This window comes from Pituophis catenifer, unplaced genomic scaffold (assembly GCF_029215685.1).
Source record: "Pituophis catenifer annectens isolate HBS135680 unplaced genomic scaffold, rPitCat1.0.hap2 SCAF_7, whole genome shotgun sequence".
NCBI classification, from domain to species: Eukaryota; Metazoa; Chordata; class Lepidosauria; order Squamata; family Colubridae; genus Pituophis; species Pituophis catenifer.
This window is the reverse complement of record NW_027256887.1, coordinates 9,759,915-9,778,305: the sequence shown is the minus strand read 5'-3', so window position 1 is coordinate 9,778,305 and position 18,391 is coordinate 9,759,915. Positions and strand designations below refer to the sequence as shown.

Here is an 18,391-nt window from a genome sequence, read left to right as displayed (position 1 = left end):
AAAACCATTATTGCCGATTTGAGAGGACGGGGGCTGAACGCGATGTGCTTTTGAAATATTTCTGATAAAACTGCCCACTTCTCCAGGGGATTGAGACACGGCTCCAGAATATAATTGGCAAGTTATATGCTCGTCAGTTCTGGTGGGAACTTTGAGATGATCTGTCTCGGGAAAAATATGTCAGGAAAGGAACAAGGTAAGACTTCGAATCAATCTCCCGAACTAAACGCCGGGGATTTCTATGATAGCATCTGGTCAAAATATACGGTATGACATACGGCCCAAAACATCAGTTCGCTCTGCTTTTGTTGAAAATCAGGCCTTATTTTAGTTTGATCTCATGGGGGGAAAAAAAACAACAACCTAACAGTCCATCAATTAGCATAAAATTCCAAGGTTTCAACTTCTACATAGTCTTATTAGTTAGGGAATTGCAAGAGATGCTCTTAATTAGCCAAGAAACATTTGCCAATTTCCAATCGCTCTTAAGGGATCTGGATCACGATTCCGCCATTACTCATCTTTCAATCTTTTAATGGCCAAATTCTTGGAATTTAACTGGAGCCATGCTAGTTTTTTTTTTTTTTTCGATTGACCCACTAGGGTTTCACTTGGTTTAAACAAATGGTAGATTTTACACAGACTACACAACTGATTCTTCCTCTTCTTCAACTCAAGGCTAAGCCATCCCATTTTCCCGTTACTTTAGATGTTTCATGCCAGCAGAGAGATATAATCTGATTCCTTCTGGACTAACTGTTCCATTCTGACCCTTCAAAAGGTTTTATTTAAGTTGTGATTGTTGAAGTAATATTAAAAAAAAAGAAAAAGAAGTAAAAATAAGTCCAGATTTTTCTATCAAAAGCCACAAGAGGGTTTGGTGAAATATAACCACTCTCTAAATTTCTTCAGGGTGTTAATAGATCACAGAGAAGTTCTGAATCATCAGACTCTCTTTGGGGCTGGTGGTTTAGATCAGGGTTGGGGGTTCGCAGGGGTTCGAGAGAACCTCTAGCTAAGATTCTGTGCAGTTCGGAGTACCCCCAAATCCCACTCCTGGCTGGCCCCTCCTACCCCCTGGATGCAGGAAAGTGCACACAGAGGCTTGGGGAGGGTGAAAAACGGGCCTACCGGAAGTTCAGAAAGGCCAGAAACTGGCCCGTTTCCGGCCTCCAGAGGGCTTCCGGAGCCTGGGGAGGCCATTTTTGCCCTCCCGGAGGCTCAAAAAAAAAGCCTCCAGAGCCCAGGGAGGGCAAAAATGCCCCCCCTCCCTGGCCGTGGTGCAGGAGGCCGACTAGGCCACGTCGGAGAACCTCTTGCACCTTCTCTACTCTTCGCCTTTTGTACGGCTCATTGACCTCTGAACTCAAACATTTAAAGAGTTTGTCATCAACTTGCTGAGATAAGGCTATTCAGCCCTCCAGAGATAAGAGAGCCAAAGAAAGACGGTATACACGGGTCAGGCCACGTGATTTTGTTAATCTGTGCCTTGAAAACTCTTCAAGGGAAGAATAGAAAGCGGCCATGACAGAATGGGCTCCCTGCATTCAAGGCATTCCAAGAAGGAAATGAAATGTTACTGTTGTTTAATTTCTTACAGCCTTGTAATCTATACAGTGTTCGGGTAATCGCTGACCCTTTTACATACCAACCTTGGACTGAAAAGATAGCAGTTGTTGACACTGCTTTTTTTCCCCATTAATTTAAAAACGGAGGCACTAGAACTGACATTTAAAAAAAAACAACCATTTAGCAATTAGCACAAAGACAGTGTTTCTTCTTTCTTAATCGTTCTCCCAATGCTTTTTAAAAGGGGGGGAAAAATGCTCTTCTCAAATGTTGCTGTATCTTTCCCGTCTCTCCCGCCATCACATTTTTTTTTCTAGGTCTCTTTTTCACAACTTTATGCAAGAGACCACAACTTTACCTGGGTCCTAAAGAGCGATGCAGGTGTAAGAGGCTGTGGCATTTTCAGAAAACGATTTAAAAATAAAAAAAAACAAACAGTATTGTAGCAGCACCATCTGATTTTCTGCAACAGGGGCCACCAAATTTGGAGTAAAGATAAAGGTTTTGTAATCAGTGGTGGGATTCAAATAATTTAACAACCGGTTCTCTGCCCTAATGACCGGCTGGGTGGGCGTGGCCATGGTGGGCGTGGCCAGGGGACATGACAGGCAGCATTCGGCCTCCTGCAGCCCTCTGGGAGCAAAAACGGGCCACAGCGGGGGGGGGATGCTGCCCCCCCCACTGCCCCGTTGTGGGCCTAGTAGGCCTCCCTGAAGCCTCCTGGGAGCAAAAACGGGCCACGGGGGGACTCCTGGGAGGGGCAGGGAGGGGCAGGGCCATCCAGCAATTTAATAACCAGTTCACTCGAATTGGCCCAAACGGCTGAACCCCACCACTGGTTTCATTGTCAGTCAGCTCTGACTCTAGCGCACTGTGCTCCTCTGTCACTGTATTTTGTTTAAAATAAGAAATGTCAGAAATGGTGTAAGGTCTTCTGCTTGGGCGGGTTGGACTAGATGACCCACAAGGTCCCTTCCAACTCTGTTAATCTGTTAAGAATCATTCCAGCCTGCCTATCTGTATAGGGACTGATCTTTTGGTTTCATCCGTTTTATTCATTTTATTGACTTACGGCTTGGTTACGCAATAATAATAATAATAATATTCAACGTTGAATGTGAATAATGTTTGGAATGAATCACTCCACCTTTCCTCCATTGAGCACTAACAAGATTATACATGCATCGAAATCGAATCTCGCACGCCCAACGAATCAGCCCTGGTGAGAAAGGTGGTTTAAAAACAGCCTTTCTCAACTTTTACGTAACTTTTGAAGCACGTGGACTTCAACTCCCAGAATTCACCAGCCAGCATGACTAATTGGAGGAGTGTGTGAAATCCACACATCTGGCTGAGGTTGAGAAATATTGTTTAGAGGCTATTCTTTGTCATCCACTTTAATCTACTGCATATACTGTACCATACGCTTAGAAGTTCTTCTGAACACAAAAACAAAATGTAGAAAGTGACTTTGTCACTTTATCACATCCTCTATCTTGTTGAAGGTGCCTGTATGTTAATTTTATTGTCTTACAAAATTTTACATTTACTCTCCTTTCTTTTGTGTTCTTTTTTTTTTTCTTCTTTTTCTTTTTTGTTTTGTTTTGTTTTTCTATTTTTTGTAGTGAGTAAGTAATGCTGTTCGGATTAATATAAATGTATTCTGTATATACTCGATATGGTATTTTATCTTTTTAAGTTTAATAAAGTTTGTTTTTAATTAAAAAAAAAAAAGTTCTTCTGAAGATTTTTACATTACAGGTTGTCCTCGACTTACAACAGTGACCATTCAAAGTTACAACAGCACTGAATCCACTTAACAGCCATGTCAACGACATAACGAATGCAATGATTCACTCAACCACTGTGGCAAGAGAAGTCGTAAAATGGTGCAAACTCACTTAACAAATATTTCGCTCAGCAGTGTAAATTTCAGGCCCCATTGGGGTTGTAACTTGAGAGCTACCTGTATATTAAGGTATCATTTTACCGTATGCATGATTTGTATTGAAGCTAAAGCCAGTTGTAGGTTTCAATTTTTTTTACTACCGGTTCTGTGGGCGTGGCTTGGTGGGCGTGGCTTGGTGGGCATGGCAGGGGAAGGACACTGTAAAATCTCCATTCCCTCTCCAATCCAGGGGAAGGTTAGTGCAAAATCCCCATTTCCTCCCGATCAGCTGGGACTTGGGAGGCAGAGAGTAGATGGGGGCGGGGCCAGTCAGAATTTTTACTACCGGTTCTCCGAACTACTCAAAATTTCCGCTACCAGTTCTCCAGAACTGGTCAGAACCTGCTGAAACCCACCTCTGGCTAAAGCTATTTGAAGTGTGAAAAGGTAAGATGAAAGTCAAAAGAATACATAAAGAACAAATTATACCAAAACATAAATCTGGTGGAAGAAATCATTTAAACTGAATAAAAAGTCAGGCGAATATGCCAATTGTATGAGACCCAAGCGGATTTCCAAAGGTAGGAAAAAAAGCATGTCAAACAAGCCACTTTCCTGGATTCCACCCTCCCCATCCAAAAATATTTGACGAGTTCAAATGTCAAATGTGGATTTGGTATTTTTCATTCAGGGCAATATGCAGGCTCTCAAGATTGATGTCAGCCCTTTGAGACAGGACAGGTCAAGAAACAGACGTGTCAGGGATTCCAGAAAATGCTGCTTTATTCTTGTAGGGTACTCTTGTGGCCCGCCAGCAGACCTGGTGGCAGACTCAGACAGTGAGGAGATTGGGGAGGAACCTGGGCCAGTCCTGGAGTCTGGGGAAGGCTCTGATGAGGGCTCTACGTCAGAGGCAGAGATGGGGCCAGGGCCGTCTGGCAGTTATCAGCTGCCTTCGGAGTCGGATATCAGTGGGGCAGAAGAACAGCTGGAGCCTGTTCCCAATGTGCACATGTGCAGAGCTGCCAGGAGAAAGGAAGAGCTAAGGAACAAGGGCCGACTCAGGAGTAAAGACACAGGTGGACAGCGAATGGCCCCTCCCATAAGGAATAAAGAGAAGTGGAAGGGGAGGGGAGTTTGCAGGAGACAATTAGTTCAATTCCTGAGGGTGAAGATCTCTTCCTGACTTCTTGCCAAGTAATTGCTGCTGCTACAGCGTGGAAGATGTCGGCCTGGCAACTCTCCAAGCCTGATAAAGGTCTGTAGTTGTGAAATCTCATGAAAGACTGTTTGCTGGGACTTTGCTGGAGAGGAATTTGCTTTAACCTAAATAAAAGAGGTTTTAGAGGGACGAGGAGTCTGCTTCGTGATCTTGGGAGGCCTAGGTCAGAGCAGGTAGAATAACAGAATATGGAAAACCTCTCCCTAGTTTTTTATCTGCTGCATCTAATGCCAAGCAAGGCCAAGTCAGATCCATTCCATTTTTTTTCTGAACTGCCATAACAGCCCGCTGTGCTAACATTGGCATTTTCTTCAAATTGAAAAGAGAAAGAGAGGACACACCTTGGCAAAACAAGGTCGGTGCCAGAAGTTATGCACGCTTATTCTTTGGGATGACCTATGCAATCCCCTTGTGTACCTGCTCAGGTGTTCAGCCGCGAATCCTACCTGCAAGCAAGTGAACATTGCTGAAGCTTTTCTCCAATTTCCTCAGCAGGAGACTCAGGAAGGAATCGGATGGGACAGTAGCCAGATCTGCGGAGTTTTGATCATACACCACAACTTCCTGTTTGCCATCGATTTCGACCTAAGACAAGTCATGGAGAAGATACAAGAAATAGTTTTCAATTTAGTCCAAATTTTACTTTTCTGCTATGGTTTTTCTGGATGACACTATGACTGTACACATTTCTTGTCTCAAACAGGAATGATTTCAAAGGGTCTACACCAAGGGTGATTTCTAAATTTTTTTACTACCGGTTCTGTGGGCGTGGCTTATTTTGTGGGTGTGGCTTGGAGGTCATGTGACTAGGTGGGCGTGGCTAGCTGGTCAGTCATTTCTGGAAGGTCCTCGCACTTACGACCAGTCCTCGCACTTACGACCCGACTCATTTGTTTGCTTTTAACATTGATCAGCTGTAGGACGGCCCTTTGAAGCCCCGCGGCAAGAGTTTAAACAGTTTTTTTCCCTCTAGTCATCAGCTGGGACTCAGGAGGCAGCAATAGATTGGGGGTGGGACCAAATAAAAGGTAAGAATAACGTGGGTGGGGGGGGGTGGGAGGGCGGCGGCGGGGAGAACCGGTTCGGTGACGTCATATCGTCACCGCTACCGGCTCGGCCAAACCGGACCGAACCGGGAGGAACCCACCACTGGTCTACACCAGTGGTGGGTTGCCTCCGGTTCAGACCGGTTCGAATGAACCGGTAGTAAAACCGGCGGGACGCCCCGCCCACTGCTCTGGATGTCGTCATCAGCGATCTGCGCATGCGCAGAAGCAAGGTATGCACATGCGCAATCCCGTTGCAAACCGGTGATAAAGGTAAGAAGAACCCACCTCTGGTCTACACAATAGCAATAGCAATGGTTCTTAGACTTATATATCGCTTCACAGTGCTTTACAGCCCCTCTCTAAGTTTCCAAAGTCAGCCTCTTGCCCCCAACAATTTGGGTCCTCGTTTTACCGACCTCGGAAGGATGGAAGGCTGAGCCAACCTTGAGCCGGTCAGGATCAAACTCCTGGCAGTGGGCAGAGTCAGCCTGCAATACTGCATTCTAACCACTGCATCACCATGCCTCTTAATCCCCTTTGTTTCCCCATTTCTTTCTCAGTACAGAAAAATGTGTTAAGGAGGGGAATATTAAAATAAAGGCCCAGGCATTTTGGCTGGGGCTGTAGCCCCAGGAACGATGTAGCAAAGATATATCGACTGGCGGCCCCTAGGGGGAGAGCCTTTCTCTGTGGGGGCACCTACGATCTGGAATGAGCTCCCCCCGGAGATACGGAGGATCCCGGATCTGCGCACCTTCCGTCGCGCGCTTAAGACTTTTTTATTTCATCAAGTTGGCCTGGCCTAAATCTTCTCCCCTTTTTAAATGTAAATTTTAATTTGTTTTAAATTATGGGGTATTTTAAATTCAGCCAAATTATTTAATTCGTTTTTAATTTATTTTAAATTTTTGTATTTATGTGTTTTATCTTGTTGCTGTTCACTGCCCTGAGTCCTTCGGGAGAAGGGCGGTATAGAAATTTAATAAAATATAAAAATATAATATATAAATATATATATGGTTCCAAACTTTCATTATCTTGCAGAGATTTAACTGGAAAACTGGCCAGTTCTTATCCTTTTGCTTTTGAGAATTGGATTACATCATCACTGAAACGTATAATCATTGCTGCCATCAGCACAAAATCGTTTCAGGTTCCCAGGCATTTAAAAGGGGGAGAAAAAAAAAAACAATATTTCTTATCAACCATGTTTTATTGCTACTTAATGTTGGCAATTTCGTGCTGTACTGATTGTTACTACGAAATGAGTCTGTCGTCAGGGTAGGATCATAAAACAACGTGATTTCTTTGCCTTGTGGTAAAAAAGTGGCGAAGGCCACTAGAGCCACTGTTTTGTGAGCGTGCCCAATGACACGTTCCCACAAGTGCAAAAGGGATACACGGACCCTGGATTTACTGCAATGGGCAAATTTAGCCATTGAATTCGTTGGGGAGCAGTAAAAGTGTGGGAGAAGGACAGGCAGAGACTGGGGGGGTGGAGTCAAGAGAGCAATTTGCCTGGAGTTGTTATGTTGCTACAAACAGTCTTAAGTCCAGCCCCTCTTGAATTCCGTTGACTCTTATCTAGCACCAATTTACTGCTGTCTGTTAGTTGACTAGATTCTTGTATTGAACAATAAATCACTTTAATTTAATTTAATTTAATTTATCGCATTTCTATGCCGCCCAACTCCCAAGGGACTCTGGGCGGCTTACAACAGAAATAATGCGAACATTATTAAAAAACATTGCAAAAATTATTAAAAAACTTTGACTGGAATGTAACATGGAGTCCTGATTCTTAACACCTGACAAATGCTTTCTGTATACAGGTAGTCCTTTCTCAATGGAGCCTCATTCAGGGACCATGACAGAGGGACCATTGACCCTCTGTCATGGACCGATCATTCCCTCCTTAGACTCGACTTTTCCTCCGCCACCCCCCGTCGCAGGGGTGTGGAACCAGTAAGATGGTTCCGCCCCAGGTGCCTGATGGAACCTGAAAGTTTCCTGATGGAGCTTGGGTCTTTTCCCGCCTCCTTAGCCCACGATTCATCTGAGTCACTTGTCGCGGCCTGGGAACAGGCTGCGGTGGGGGCCTTGGATCGAATCGCGCCTTTGCGGCCTCTGATCCGACGCAGATCCCGGGCGGCTCCTTGGTTTACCGTGGAGCTCAGGGAAATGAAGCGTCGGAAAAGACGCCTGGAGGGTGGTTGGAGATCCTCCCGATCCGAGTCCGACCGAACACAACTAAGAACCCATATTAGGTCTTATCTTGTGGCGATGGAAGTGGCGAAACGTAACTATTTCGCCACTCTCATTGCATCTGCAGAAAATTGCCCAGCAGTCCTGTTTAGAGTGACCCGCTCCCTCCTTAATCAGGGAGCGAGGGAGGACCCCTTACAGGGCCGTGCTGAGGATTTTGCACAGTTTCTGCAAGATAAAATCACTCAGATTCGGACCGGGTTGGACTCCGACTGGACAGAGTCCGTTGAGGTGACAGGGCCTAGTCTCAGTGGAGACATCTGGGTTGAGTTTGAGCCTGTTTCATTGGATGACGTGGACAGGATTATGGGTAGGTTGGGGTCTTCCACATGTTTACTGGACCCTTGTCCCTCCTGGCTTGTTTCGGCAGCCAGGGAGGTGACTGGAGACTGGATCCAGGCTATTGTCAACGCTTCACTAAAGGAAGGGGTCTTTCCCGCTGCGCTTAAAGAGGCGGTGGTTCGACCCCTCCTTAAGAAGCCTAACCTGGATCCTGACGTACTTAACAACTACCGTCCAGTCTCCAACCTTCGCTTTTTAGCGAAGGTTGTTGAGTCCGTGGTGGCACAGCAATTCCCTCAATTCCTGGAGGAAACTGACTACCTGGATCCTTACCAATCTGGTTTCAGGCGTGGCCACAGCACGGAAACGGCATTGGTCGCCCTAGTAAATGATCTCTGGCGGGCCAGGGATGGGGGTTGCTCCTCCATCCTGGTCCTTCTTGACCTCTCAGCGGCATTCGATACCATCGACCATGGTATCCTGCTGCAGCGGCTCAGGGGGATGGGGTTAGGAGGCACTGTTTTACAGTGGTTCTCCTCCTATCTCTCGGGCCGTCTGCAGTCTGTTTGGGCGGGGGGTCAGGGATCCTCCCAGAGGCCTCTCACTTGTGGGGTGCCTCAGGGATCGGTTCTCTCCCCTCTGCTCTTTAATATCTATATGAAACCGCTGGGTGAGATCATCCGTGGTTTTGGGGTGAGGTATCATCAATATGCTGATGATACCCAGCTTTACATCTCCACCCCTGACCACCCTAAGGATGCCCTTTCCGTGATGTCCCACTGCCTGGAAGCGGTGCGGGTTTGGATGGGGAGGAACAGGCTTAGACTCAACCCTTCCAAGACTGAGTGGCTGTGGATGCCGGCATCCCGGGATCTGGAGGTTCCATCCTTAATGATCGGAGGTGAAATCCTTGCTCCCTCCGACAGGGTCCGCAACTTGGGTGTCCTCCTGGATTCTCGGCTGTCTTTAGATGACCATCTGACGGCCGTAACCAGGGGGGCCTTCGCACAGGTCCGTCTTGTGCGCCAGTTGCGTCCGTTCCTAGACTGGGATGCCCTCGCCACGGTCACTCACGCCCTTGTTACCTCTAGGTTGGACTACTGTAACACCCTCTACATGGGGCTGCCCTTGGGATGTGTCCGGAGGCTTCAGCTAGTCCAAAATGCAGCCGCGCGGGTAGTTACGGGGGCGTCTAGATACTCCCGTGTAACACCTCTCCTGCATGAGCTGCACTGGCTACCGGTGGCACTCCGGATACGTTTCAAGGTGCTGGTGTTCACCTATAAAGCCCTTCATGGCTTAGGCCCGGGGTACTTGCAGGACCATCTCCAGCCGTTCTCCCATCGTCCTGTGCGCTCTCACAGAGTCGGCCTCCTCAGGGTGCCGTCGGCCAAACAATGTCGGCTGACGACCCCCAGGGGGAGGGCGTTCTCTGTGGGAGCCCCGACCCTCTGGAATGGATTGCCCACTGAGCTCAGGACAGCCCCCGACCTTCTTTCCTTCCGTCGCGAGCTGAAGACGTGGCTCTTCCGCCAATTAAACTGATCCGTTTGGGGGTACACTGGTATAATTTTAAATCGTTTTTAATTGGGTTACTGATTTTAATTTGATATTGTATTGTGATTTGTATTGAAGTTGTCATTTTGTAAGCCGCCTTGAGTCCCTAGGGAGAAAGGCGGCATATAAATCGCAATAAATAAATAAATAAATAAATAAATAATTCACACTAAGATGGTGCTAAGCAAGTGGTACTTATGACCTGTCCTTGTATTACGTATGAGCCATAGTGGCGCAGTGGTTAGAATGCAGTACGGCAGGCTACTTCTGCTGACTGCTGGCTGCCTGCAATTTGGCAGTTCGAATCTCACCGTCTCAAGGTTGATTCAGCCTTCCATCCTTCCTAAGTGGGTAAAATGAGGACTCAGACTGCTGGGGGCAATACGCTGACTCTGTAAACCGCTTAGAGAGGGCTGTAAAAGCACTGTGAAGGGGTATATAAGTCTAAATGTTATTTTCCTTCCTTCCTTCCTTCCTTCCTTCCTTCCTTCCTTCCTTCCTTCCTTCCTTCCTTCCTTCCTTCCTTCCTTCCTTCCTTCTTCCCTTTCTCATTCTCCTTCCTGGTGGTGAAGTGGTTAGAATGCAGTATTGCAGGCTGACTCTGCCCACTGCCAGGAGTTCGATTCTCACCGCCTCAAGGTTGACTCAGCCTTCCACTTTTCTGAGGTCAGTTAAATGAGGACCCAGATTGTTAGGGACAATATGCTGACTCTGTAAACCGTTTAGAGAGGGCTGCGAAGTGGTATATAAGTCTAAATGTTATTCCTATTGCTATAATGGTCTCAGTGTTCTGCATCATGTGATCATTATTTGCAACCTTCTTGGCTGGCTTCTTACAAGTAGAATAGAATAGAATAGAATAGAATAGAATAGAATAGAATAGAATAGAATAGAATAGAATAGAATAGAATAGAACAGAACAGAACAGAACAGAACAGAATAGAATAGAATTCTTTATTGACCAAGTGTGATTGCACACACAAGGAATTTGTCTTGGTGCATATGCTCTCAGTATACATAAAAGAAAAGATATGTTCATCAAGAATCATAAGGTACAACACTTAATGATAGTCATAGGGTACAAATAAGCAATCAGGAAACAATATCAAAATCACTAAGAAAACTGGCTGGAGATGACAAGGTAACATTGTGCTTCACAACGGCAATTAGAAATGCCGTAATTTCTATCACGTAGTTACGTGATGTTGCACTTTATTATGCATCACTTAATGATGGAAATTCTAATCCCAATTACCGTTGCTAAGTGGAGACAAACTATAATTCCAAGAATTATACGTTGCTACATTCAGCTTTGGGAACACTCAACAGAATCCAAAAAGAAAGCAAGATTATTCAGGAGAATAACATCTTTCAGAATGTATATTTGGAGACCATAATTCGATCAGTCTTGAAACACTAAAAACGAAGCAGAACCTTATTTACTGTTTGGCAAATAACGGAGCGATGCAGAGATGCAGGATGATTGGGGTTGACATTGGTTTTAATTTATGCCTTTTATTATTTTTTTTCCTACTGTTTTGAATTTTGCCTTCGACCAAAAGTTAGCTATTTCGAGCGCACAATCCGATAGAAGAATGGGGGGGTTGCAAGCGTCATGAATTAATTAAGTGAAATATAGGTCCCGATTTTCACACTGTGCTAAATCTGCCAATTGTTAGGCTTTGGCTCAGCTTGACGTGTAAACCAAATGATGCCTGTGGTTACGCTAGCTGACGGCAAAGCGATGTACGATCTCATTACAAATTATGACTCATTCAGACAATCGTGGCCAAAAACAAAATCCGGGTTAAAATAAAGCACGTTGGTTCTTTGAAGGCCTGATTTGCTAACCCTGCCAGAGAGCCTGGAATGGGGATTTCATGCGCTCCGAGACCAATTTCTCTGACTCTGTTGAAGACTGGCGTCCACAAGCATCCTCAGGAGAGCGAGGGGTCAAGTGAGATCAAATGCGTCACTGCGGCTTCTCTACCGGACGCTCGTGTTTGTATCAGCATGACCGCAAGTTGCGATCCGCTTAACCCGAGTTGAACTTTTTTTTAAAAAAAAAAGTGACAAAAGGAAGGTGGCTAAACCTTGTAGCTATTTCAGTTCATAAAAAATCAAACTCTTCCTCCCAAGAGTGTTTATTTTACCTTTCCGTTGTAGCCACATTTTTTTCAGGACTGAGAGCAAATTGTGGTTAGTAATGATCAGGATAAGGCCAGTACCAAGAAAACTCTTGATTCTGCTTAAGGGTGGGTGCCAGGGGTACTATTCATCAGGTTCTGACAGGTTCTGGCGAACCGGTAGCGGAATTTTTGAGTAGTTCAGAGAGCCGGCAAACACCACCTCTGGCTGGCCCAAGAATGGGGAGGGAATGGAGATTTTGCAGTATTCTTCCCCCAGGAGTGGGGAGGGAATGGGGGTTTTGCAGTATCCTTCCCGCAGGAGTGGGGAGGGAATGGGGGTTTTGTAGTATCATTCCCCCAGGAGTGGGGAGGGAATGGGAGTTTTGCAGTATCCTTCCCCCAGGAATGGGGAGGGAATGGGAGTTTTGCAATATCCTACCCGCAGGAGTGGGATGGGAATGGGGATTTTGCAATATCCTTCCCCCAGGAGTGGGGTGGGAATGGGGATTTTGCAATATCCTTCCCCCAGGAGTGGGGTGGGAATGGGGATTTTGCAGTGTCCTTCCCCTGCCATACCCACCAAGCCACACCACGCCCACCAAGCCACGCCCACAGAACTGGTAGTAAAAAACATTGAATTCCACCACTGGTGGGTGCTAATTTTCTACAGTGGGAAAGGGAATCATTTATGCCAGATCTCACTTTTTAATACCTGCACCGCATCCTCTTACAGCATTTTTTAAAAAAAAAAAAGATGTTGAGACTTTGGAAAAAGTGCAGAGAAGAGCAACTAGGATGATTAAAGGCCTGGAGACGAAAACATATTAAGAGCCTGTAGTACAGTGGACTAAAGCACTTAACATCTGCTGCTTGCAATTACTGCAAGTTCAAATCTCACCAGGCTCAAGGTTGACTCAGCCTTCCATCCTTTCTAAGGTAGGTAAAATGAGGACCCAGATTGTGGGGGCAATAAACTGACTTTGTATAAAATATACAAAAGGATGAAAGCTATTGCTTAACGCATTGTAAGCCGCCCTGAGTCTCCGGAGAAGGACAGCATATAAATTAAAGCAAAAAACAAACATATGAAGAACGGTGGCAGGAACTTGGTATGGCTAGTCTACAGAAAAGAAGGACTGGGGGAGACATGATAGCAGTATTCCAGTATTTGAGGGGCTGCCACAAAGAAGAGGAGAGTCAACCTATTTTCCAAAGCACCAGAAGGCAAGACAAAAAGCAATGGGTGGAAACTAATCAAGGAGAGAAGCAACCTAGAACTAAGGAGAAACTTCCTAACAGTGAGAACAATTAACAGTGGAACAACTTGCCTCCAGAAGTTGTAGGTGCTTCATCCATGGAGGTTTTAAAGAAGAGACTGGGCAGCCATTTGTCTGAAATTGTATAGGATCTTCTGCCTGAGCAGAGGGTTGGATTAGAAGACCTCCAAGGTCTCTTCCAGCTCTATTCTGATTGGTTGATCTCTTGCCATTCCCAAATCTGTCCTTCATCTATAAATGTATTTCTCTCCCCCCCCCCACCCTCTGCTCCTCGGAGCCTTACCTTCTGTTTTGCCGAATGCTGAATAAGTTCGGTGATCAGCACCTTATCCTGCTGCAACCTGCGCTTCATGAGTTTGGAGCAATGGATGTTGATGGCCTCCAAGATATGGGACATGTTGTATTCCACAAAGGGACGGCTGTCAATCAGCAGCAATTTCTCCATGCTGCTTTCCAGCCAAGTCACCAGTCTCTCTCCGGTTATGAGCTGAGCACCATTCATTTCATCCGCCATGACAACCACAGACGCCGAACTGGAGCAATGCTTTGCTTTTTCAATCTGCGGCCCCCACGAAGAAGATGAGGTAATGGCTATGAACTTAAAGGCCCAGACTCTCCATTGTCCTCCAGATGAATGAGGTCATCTCGGTGGAGACTGGCAAGAGGAAAGGGAGACCCATTTTCTCTTCAGAGGGTCCTCTAGAGAGAGAAATGCCTCGTCCAGCCGTGCCGTACAAAGACGCCCCTCACAAGCCATTCATTTTGGGCTACGGAGTCGCCATTTCACACTCTTTTAACAAAAGATCCCTCTCAGATGCTCCTGCCATTACCTCATTCTCTATCTTTGTTCCCCCATCGTTGGTCCTCTTCTTCGAGCGGCCTAGGAGCCTGTACAGAAACGAGGCAGACAGAAAGGAAACAAAAACAAACGAGAAGGGTGAGGAGAGACCCTCTAAATCCCAGCACTGCCTCCCCTTCATCCCCCCCCCCACCGCCACTCTGGGGTCTCATTTTCTCTGGCACCACCCAAAGGTGTGTGGATGGGTGTGGTGGCATCCCTGCCAAGCTCGATTAACACTCGTCATGTGTTCCTCAGGGGGAAAGGTAGAAGGAAGAAGAGCAGCGTCTGGGATCCTTGCTCTACAGAGGAATCTGGTAGCCCCTTTTCACACTAATCAAGTTTTACTCAGAAGCTTTCGGGAGATCTGGGCTACCAGCCGAGCCCTTCCACGGATCCGAAGAAGGGGGAGCTGCGGTTCACAAAACCTTCAGCATTTTCATTAAATTGATGGGGAAAGGATTCTGCTGGATTCTTTCTTCGTTCTGGCTACTGTTGACTAACGCAGCTCTGCTCTTACCTTGCCATTAGAGCAAAACCTGATCTCCAACCCTAACATCCATAGAAATAGCCTCCAGAGATAAGAAATAGCAATTCCAGATGTGACACTGGCGTTTCTCTAGGAATAGAATCAAGAAAGCTTCCGTATACAACCACAGGCATTTCGCCCTTCATGAAACTTCGAGCAGTACTGCAACTTCATTAACCTTATTATATCTACAAACCCTCCACATCCTGGACATAAATTGTTTCAACTTCTACCCTCAAAACGACGCTACAGGGGCACTGCACACCAGAACAACTAGACACAAGGACAGCTTTTTCCTGAATGCCATCACTCTGCTAAACAAATCATTCCCTCAACACTGTCAAACTATTTACTAAGACTATATTACTAGTATTCTTCTCATCCTTCCTATTACCTATCTCTTCCCACTTATGACTATAACCATGTTGCTTGTATTTTTACGATGTATATTGTTCTGTTTGCTTCCTAATATGATTTGATTGCTTATTTGTACCCTATGACCAGTGGTGGGATTTAAAGTAATTTAACAACCAGTTCTCTGATCTAATGATTTCTTCCAACAACCGGTTTGCCAAACTGCTCAGAATGTTAACAACCGGTTCTCCCGAAGTGGCGCGAACCGGCTGAATCCCACCACTGCCTATGACTATCATTAAGTGTTGTACCTTATGATTCTTGACAAACGTATCTTTTTTTTTTTTTTAATTTGATTTATATGCCGCCCTTCTCCGGAGACTCAGGGCGGCTTACAATGCGTTAAGCAATAACCTTCATCCTTCTTGTATATATTTATACAAAGTCAGCTTATTGCCCCCACAAACTGGGTCCTCATTTAATTTACCTTAGAAAGGATGGAAGGCTGAGTCAACCTTGAGCCTGGTAAGATTCGAACCTGCAGTAATTGCAGGCAGCTGTGTTAATAACAGGGTGCTTTAAACCACTGTACTACCAAGGCTCTAGTCTTTTATGTACACCGAGAGCGTATGCACCAAAGACAAATTCCTTGTGTGTCCAATCACACTTGGCCAATAAAGAATTCTGTTCTGTTCTGTTCTGTTCTGTTCCGTTCTGTTGTTCTATCTACTTACTCTACTCTACTCTATTCTTCTCTAAAATTAGCAGAATGGACTGAGGTTTCCCTCACATTTCACATACAACTAATCCTCAGCATACGACCATAATTGAGCCCAAAATTTCTGTTGCTCAGCAATTAACAGTTGTTAAGTGAGTTTTCCCCCATCGTACGACCTTTCTTGCCATAGTTGTTAAGTGAATCACTGCAGTTCTTAAGTTAGTAACACAGTGTCACTAAACATCTATGGAGATTCTCAGTCCATCCAGGTCATGGTTGTCCCAAAGGTGCTTTTTTCAAGAGGCAACTGGACTTTCTGGTTTTTTCTTTGAAGACGTTTCGCTTCTCATCCAAGGAGCTTCTTCAACTCTGGCTACTTCTTCAGGTCTAGTAACACGGTTGTTAACTGAATCTGTCTTCCCCATTGCCTTTGCTAGTCAGAAGGTTGCAAGAGGGGATTCCGTGACCCTTGGACACGGCCACCGTCAAAAATACCTGACAGTTGCCAAGTATCCAACTTCCACAAGGATGTTGCAAGGGTCATAAGTGACTAGCTGCATCTATAAAAGGAAAACCTAACTTACCTAAATGCGGTATTGTTACATACAAGATCCAGTGGCCTAGAGGTGGAGCTCTAGCCTCCCAATCAGGAGGTTGTGAGTTCGATCCTAGGTAGAGCCAGATGTAGGATCTCCTGCTTGGGCAGGGGGTTGGACTAGATGACCTGCAAGGTCCCTTCCGATTCTGTTAATCTGTTAAATGAAGCAGGGATCGCCAAACTTGGCAACTTTAAGACTTGTGGACTTCAGCTCCCAGAACGGCTGAGGAATTCTGGGAGCTGAAGTCCACAAGTCTTAAAGTTGCCAGGTTTGGCGATCCCTGAAATAAAATACTGATTTAAAAGGTTTCCTTTCATACACAGTGAAGCACCTGCAGCAGGCGGTTAAAAAGTCACTATGGCGGTCATAACCACATATTTTAAACCCCACCCCTTTTTTACGCTTTAAAAAAAAAAAAAAAAACACTCAGTCCCAATTGCTCCCCGCATGTAAATGAATCGGGATCTAACCCAATTCTTTTCCAATGCATTTTAAATAACGAGATTAGAAAGAAAGACGAAGGTCGTAAAGCCACAGCATATTTTTTTTTTCAAACAGTAGCAATTTAAGGACTAAACTGAACCGTCTAAAAAGATCGTGTGAAATTTTCCTAATAGCTGAGGGTTGATCTTCGTGGCTGTTTATTTCCTCCCCAGGCACAGCTGGAGGAAGACGAGCTGTCTTCTGTCATTCCTGACTTCTTTCCAACAATGATGTCGGCGAGAACCGGCCAGAAGCCCCACAAGATCCTTGGCCCATGTCCAAGATTTCATCATTTGGCTGATCGTTGCAAAAAGAGTGACCTCATAGCAGAATGATTGAAAAGCACTGATTTAATCACCAAAGAGAGCCAGGCTGGGAAGCCAGTTGCCCAACAACCAAAATCCATGCCAGGCATCGTACAAATGACATGACCATCTTTGGCCCCCGATTAGCCCCTTTAAGCATAATACTGCAATCCTATTTTTTTTTTTCCATCTCTGCCTTTAAGCAAAAGAAAAAACTCAAAATGCCCCATTAGGAATTGCGCCATTGATCTGAATCTATCCCAAAACTGGAAATCCAATGAATGCACCCTAAAGGTAAAGGTAAAAGGGGACGCGGTGGCTCAGTGGCTATGACACTGAGCTTGTCGATCAAAAAGGTCGGCAGTTCAGCGGTTCGAATCCCTAGTGCCGCATAACGGGGTGAGCTCCCGTTACTTGTCCCAGCTTCTGCCAACCTAGCGGTTCAAAAGCAGGTAAAAAATGCAAGTAGAAAAATAGGGACCACCTTTGGTGGGAGGGTAACAGCGTTCCGTGCGCCTTTGGCATTGAGTCATGCCGGCCACATGACCACGGAGACGTCTTCAGACAGCCCTGGCTCTTCGGCTTTGAACCTTTAAAGGTAAAGTTTCCCTCGCACAAGCGTGCTAGTCGTTCCCGACTCTAGGGGGCAGTGCTCTACTCTGTTTCTAAGCCAAAGAGCCAGCGCTATCCGAAGACATCTCCGTGGTCATGTGGCCGGCATGACTAAATGCCAAAGGCGCACGGAACGCTGTTACCTTCCCACCAAAGTGGTCCCTATTTTTCTACTTGCATTTTTATGTGCTTTTGAACTGCTAGATTGGCAGAAGGTGGGACAAGTAACGGGAGCTCACCCCATTACGCGGAACTAGGGATTCGAACCGCTAAACTGCCGATCTTTCAATCAACAAGCTCAGCGTCTTAGCCACTAAGCCACCGCATCCCTCTAATGCACCCTACAGGGCCTCAAAAATATTGTCCTGAAGATGTTCTGTAAGTATAAAATTAGTTCCAAATAAATAACCTTTGACTTTATGTTCTGACTGCTTTGAAACGGCTTGTGAAACTTTCCAACATTATTGGCAAACTGTCGTTGTTATTTTTTGCTATTTGTAACCATTTGTAAAATGGGGAACAATTTCATTTTTAAAATTGCTAAGAAAGGGCCTGGTGGCTCAGCAGATTGATAGCATTGTGATTAACACCAGCTGCCTGCAATTACTGTAAGTTCGAATCTCACCAGGCTCAAGGTTGACTCAGCCTTCCATCCTTTCTAAGGTAGGTAAATTGAGGACCCAGTTTGTGGGGGCAATAAGCTGACTTTGTATAA

General features: G+C 45.6%; 1 protein-coding gene across 2 annotated transcripts in view; it reads right to left on the bottom strand.

The window, feature by feature from the left end:
• The window catches only part of DUSP16 (dual specificity phosphatase 16), a 67,063-nt gene that overhangs the window by 19,042 nt on the left and 29,630 nt on the right, over window positions 1-18,391 (bottom strand). For both annotated transcript variants that reach the window (XM_070946689.1, XM_070946690.1), the window contains exons 2-3: window positions 13,522-14,126; window positions 5,126-5,264 (exon numbers count right to left, since the gene is read on the bottom strand). In XM_070946689.1, the coding sequence (XP_070802790.1) occupies window positions 5,126-5,264; window positions 13,522-13,752 (370 nt within the window). In that variant the 5' untranslated portion in view covers window positions 13,753-14,126. The remainder of the gene's footprint in view (window positions 1-5,125; window positions 5,265-13,521; window positions 14,127-18,391) is intronic.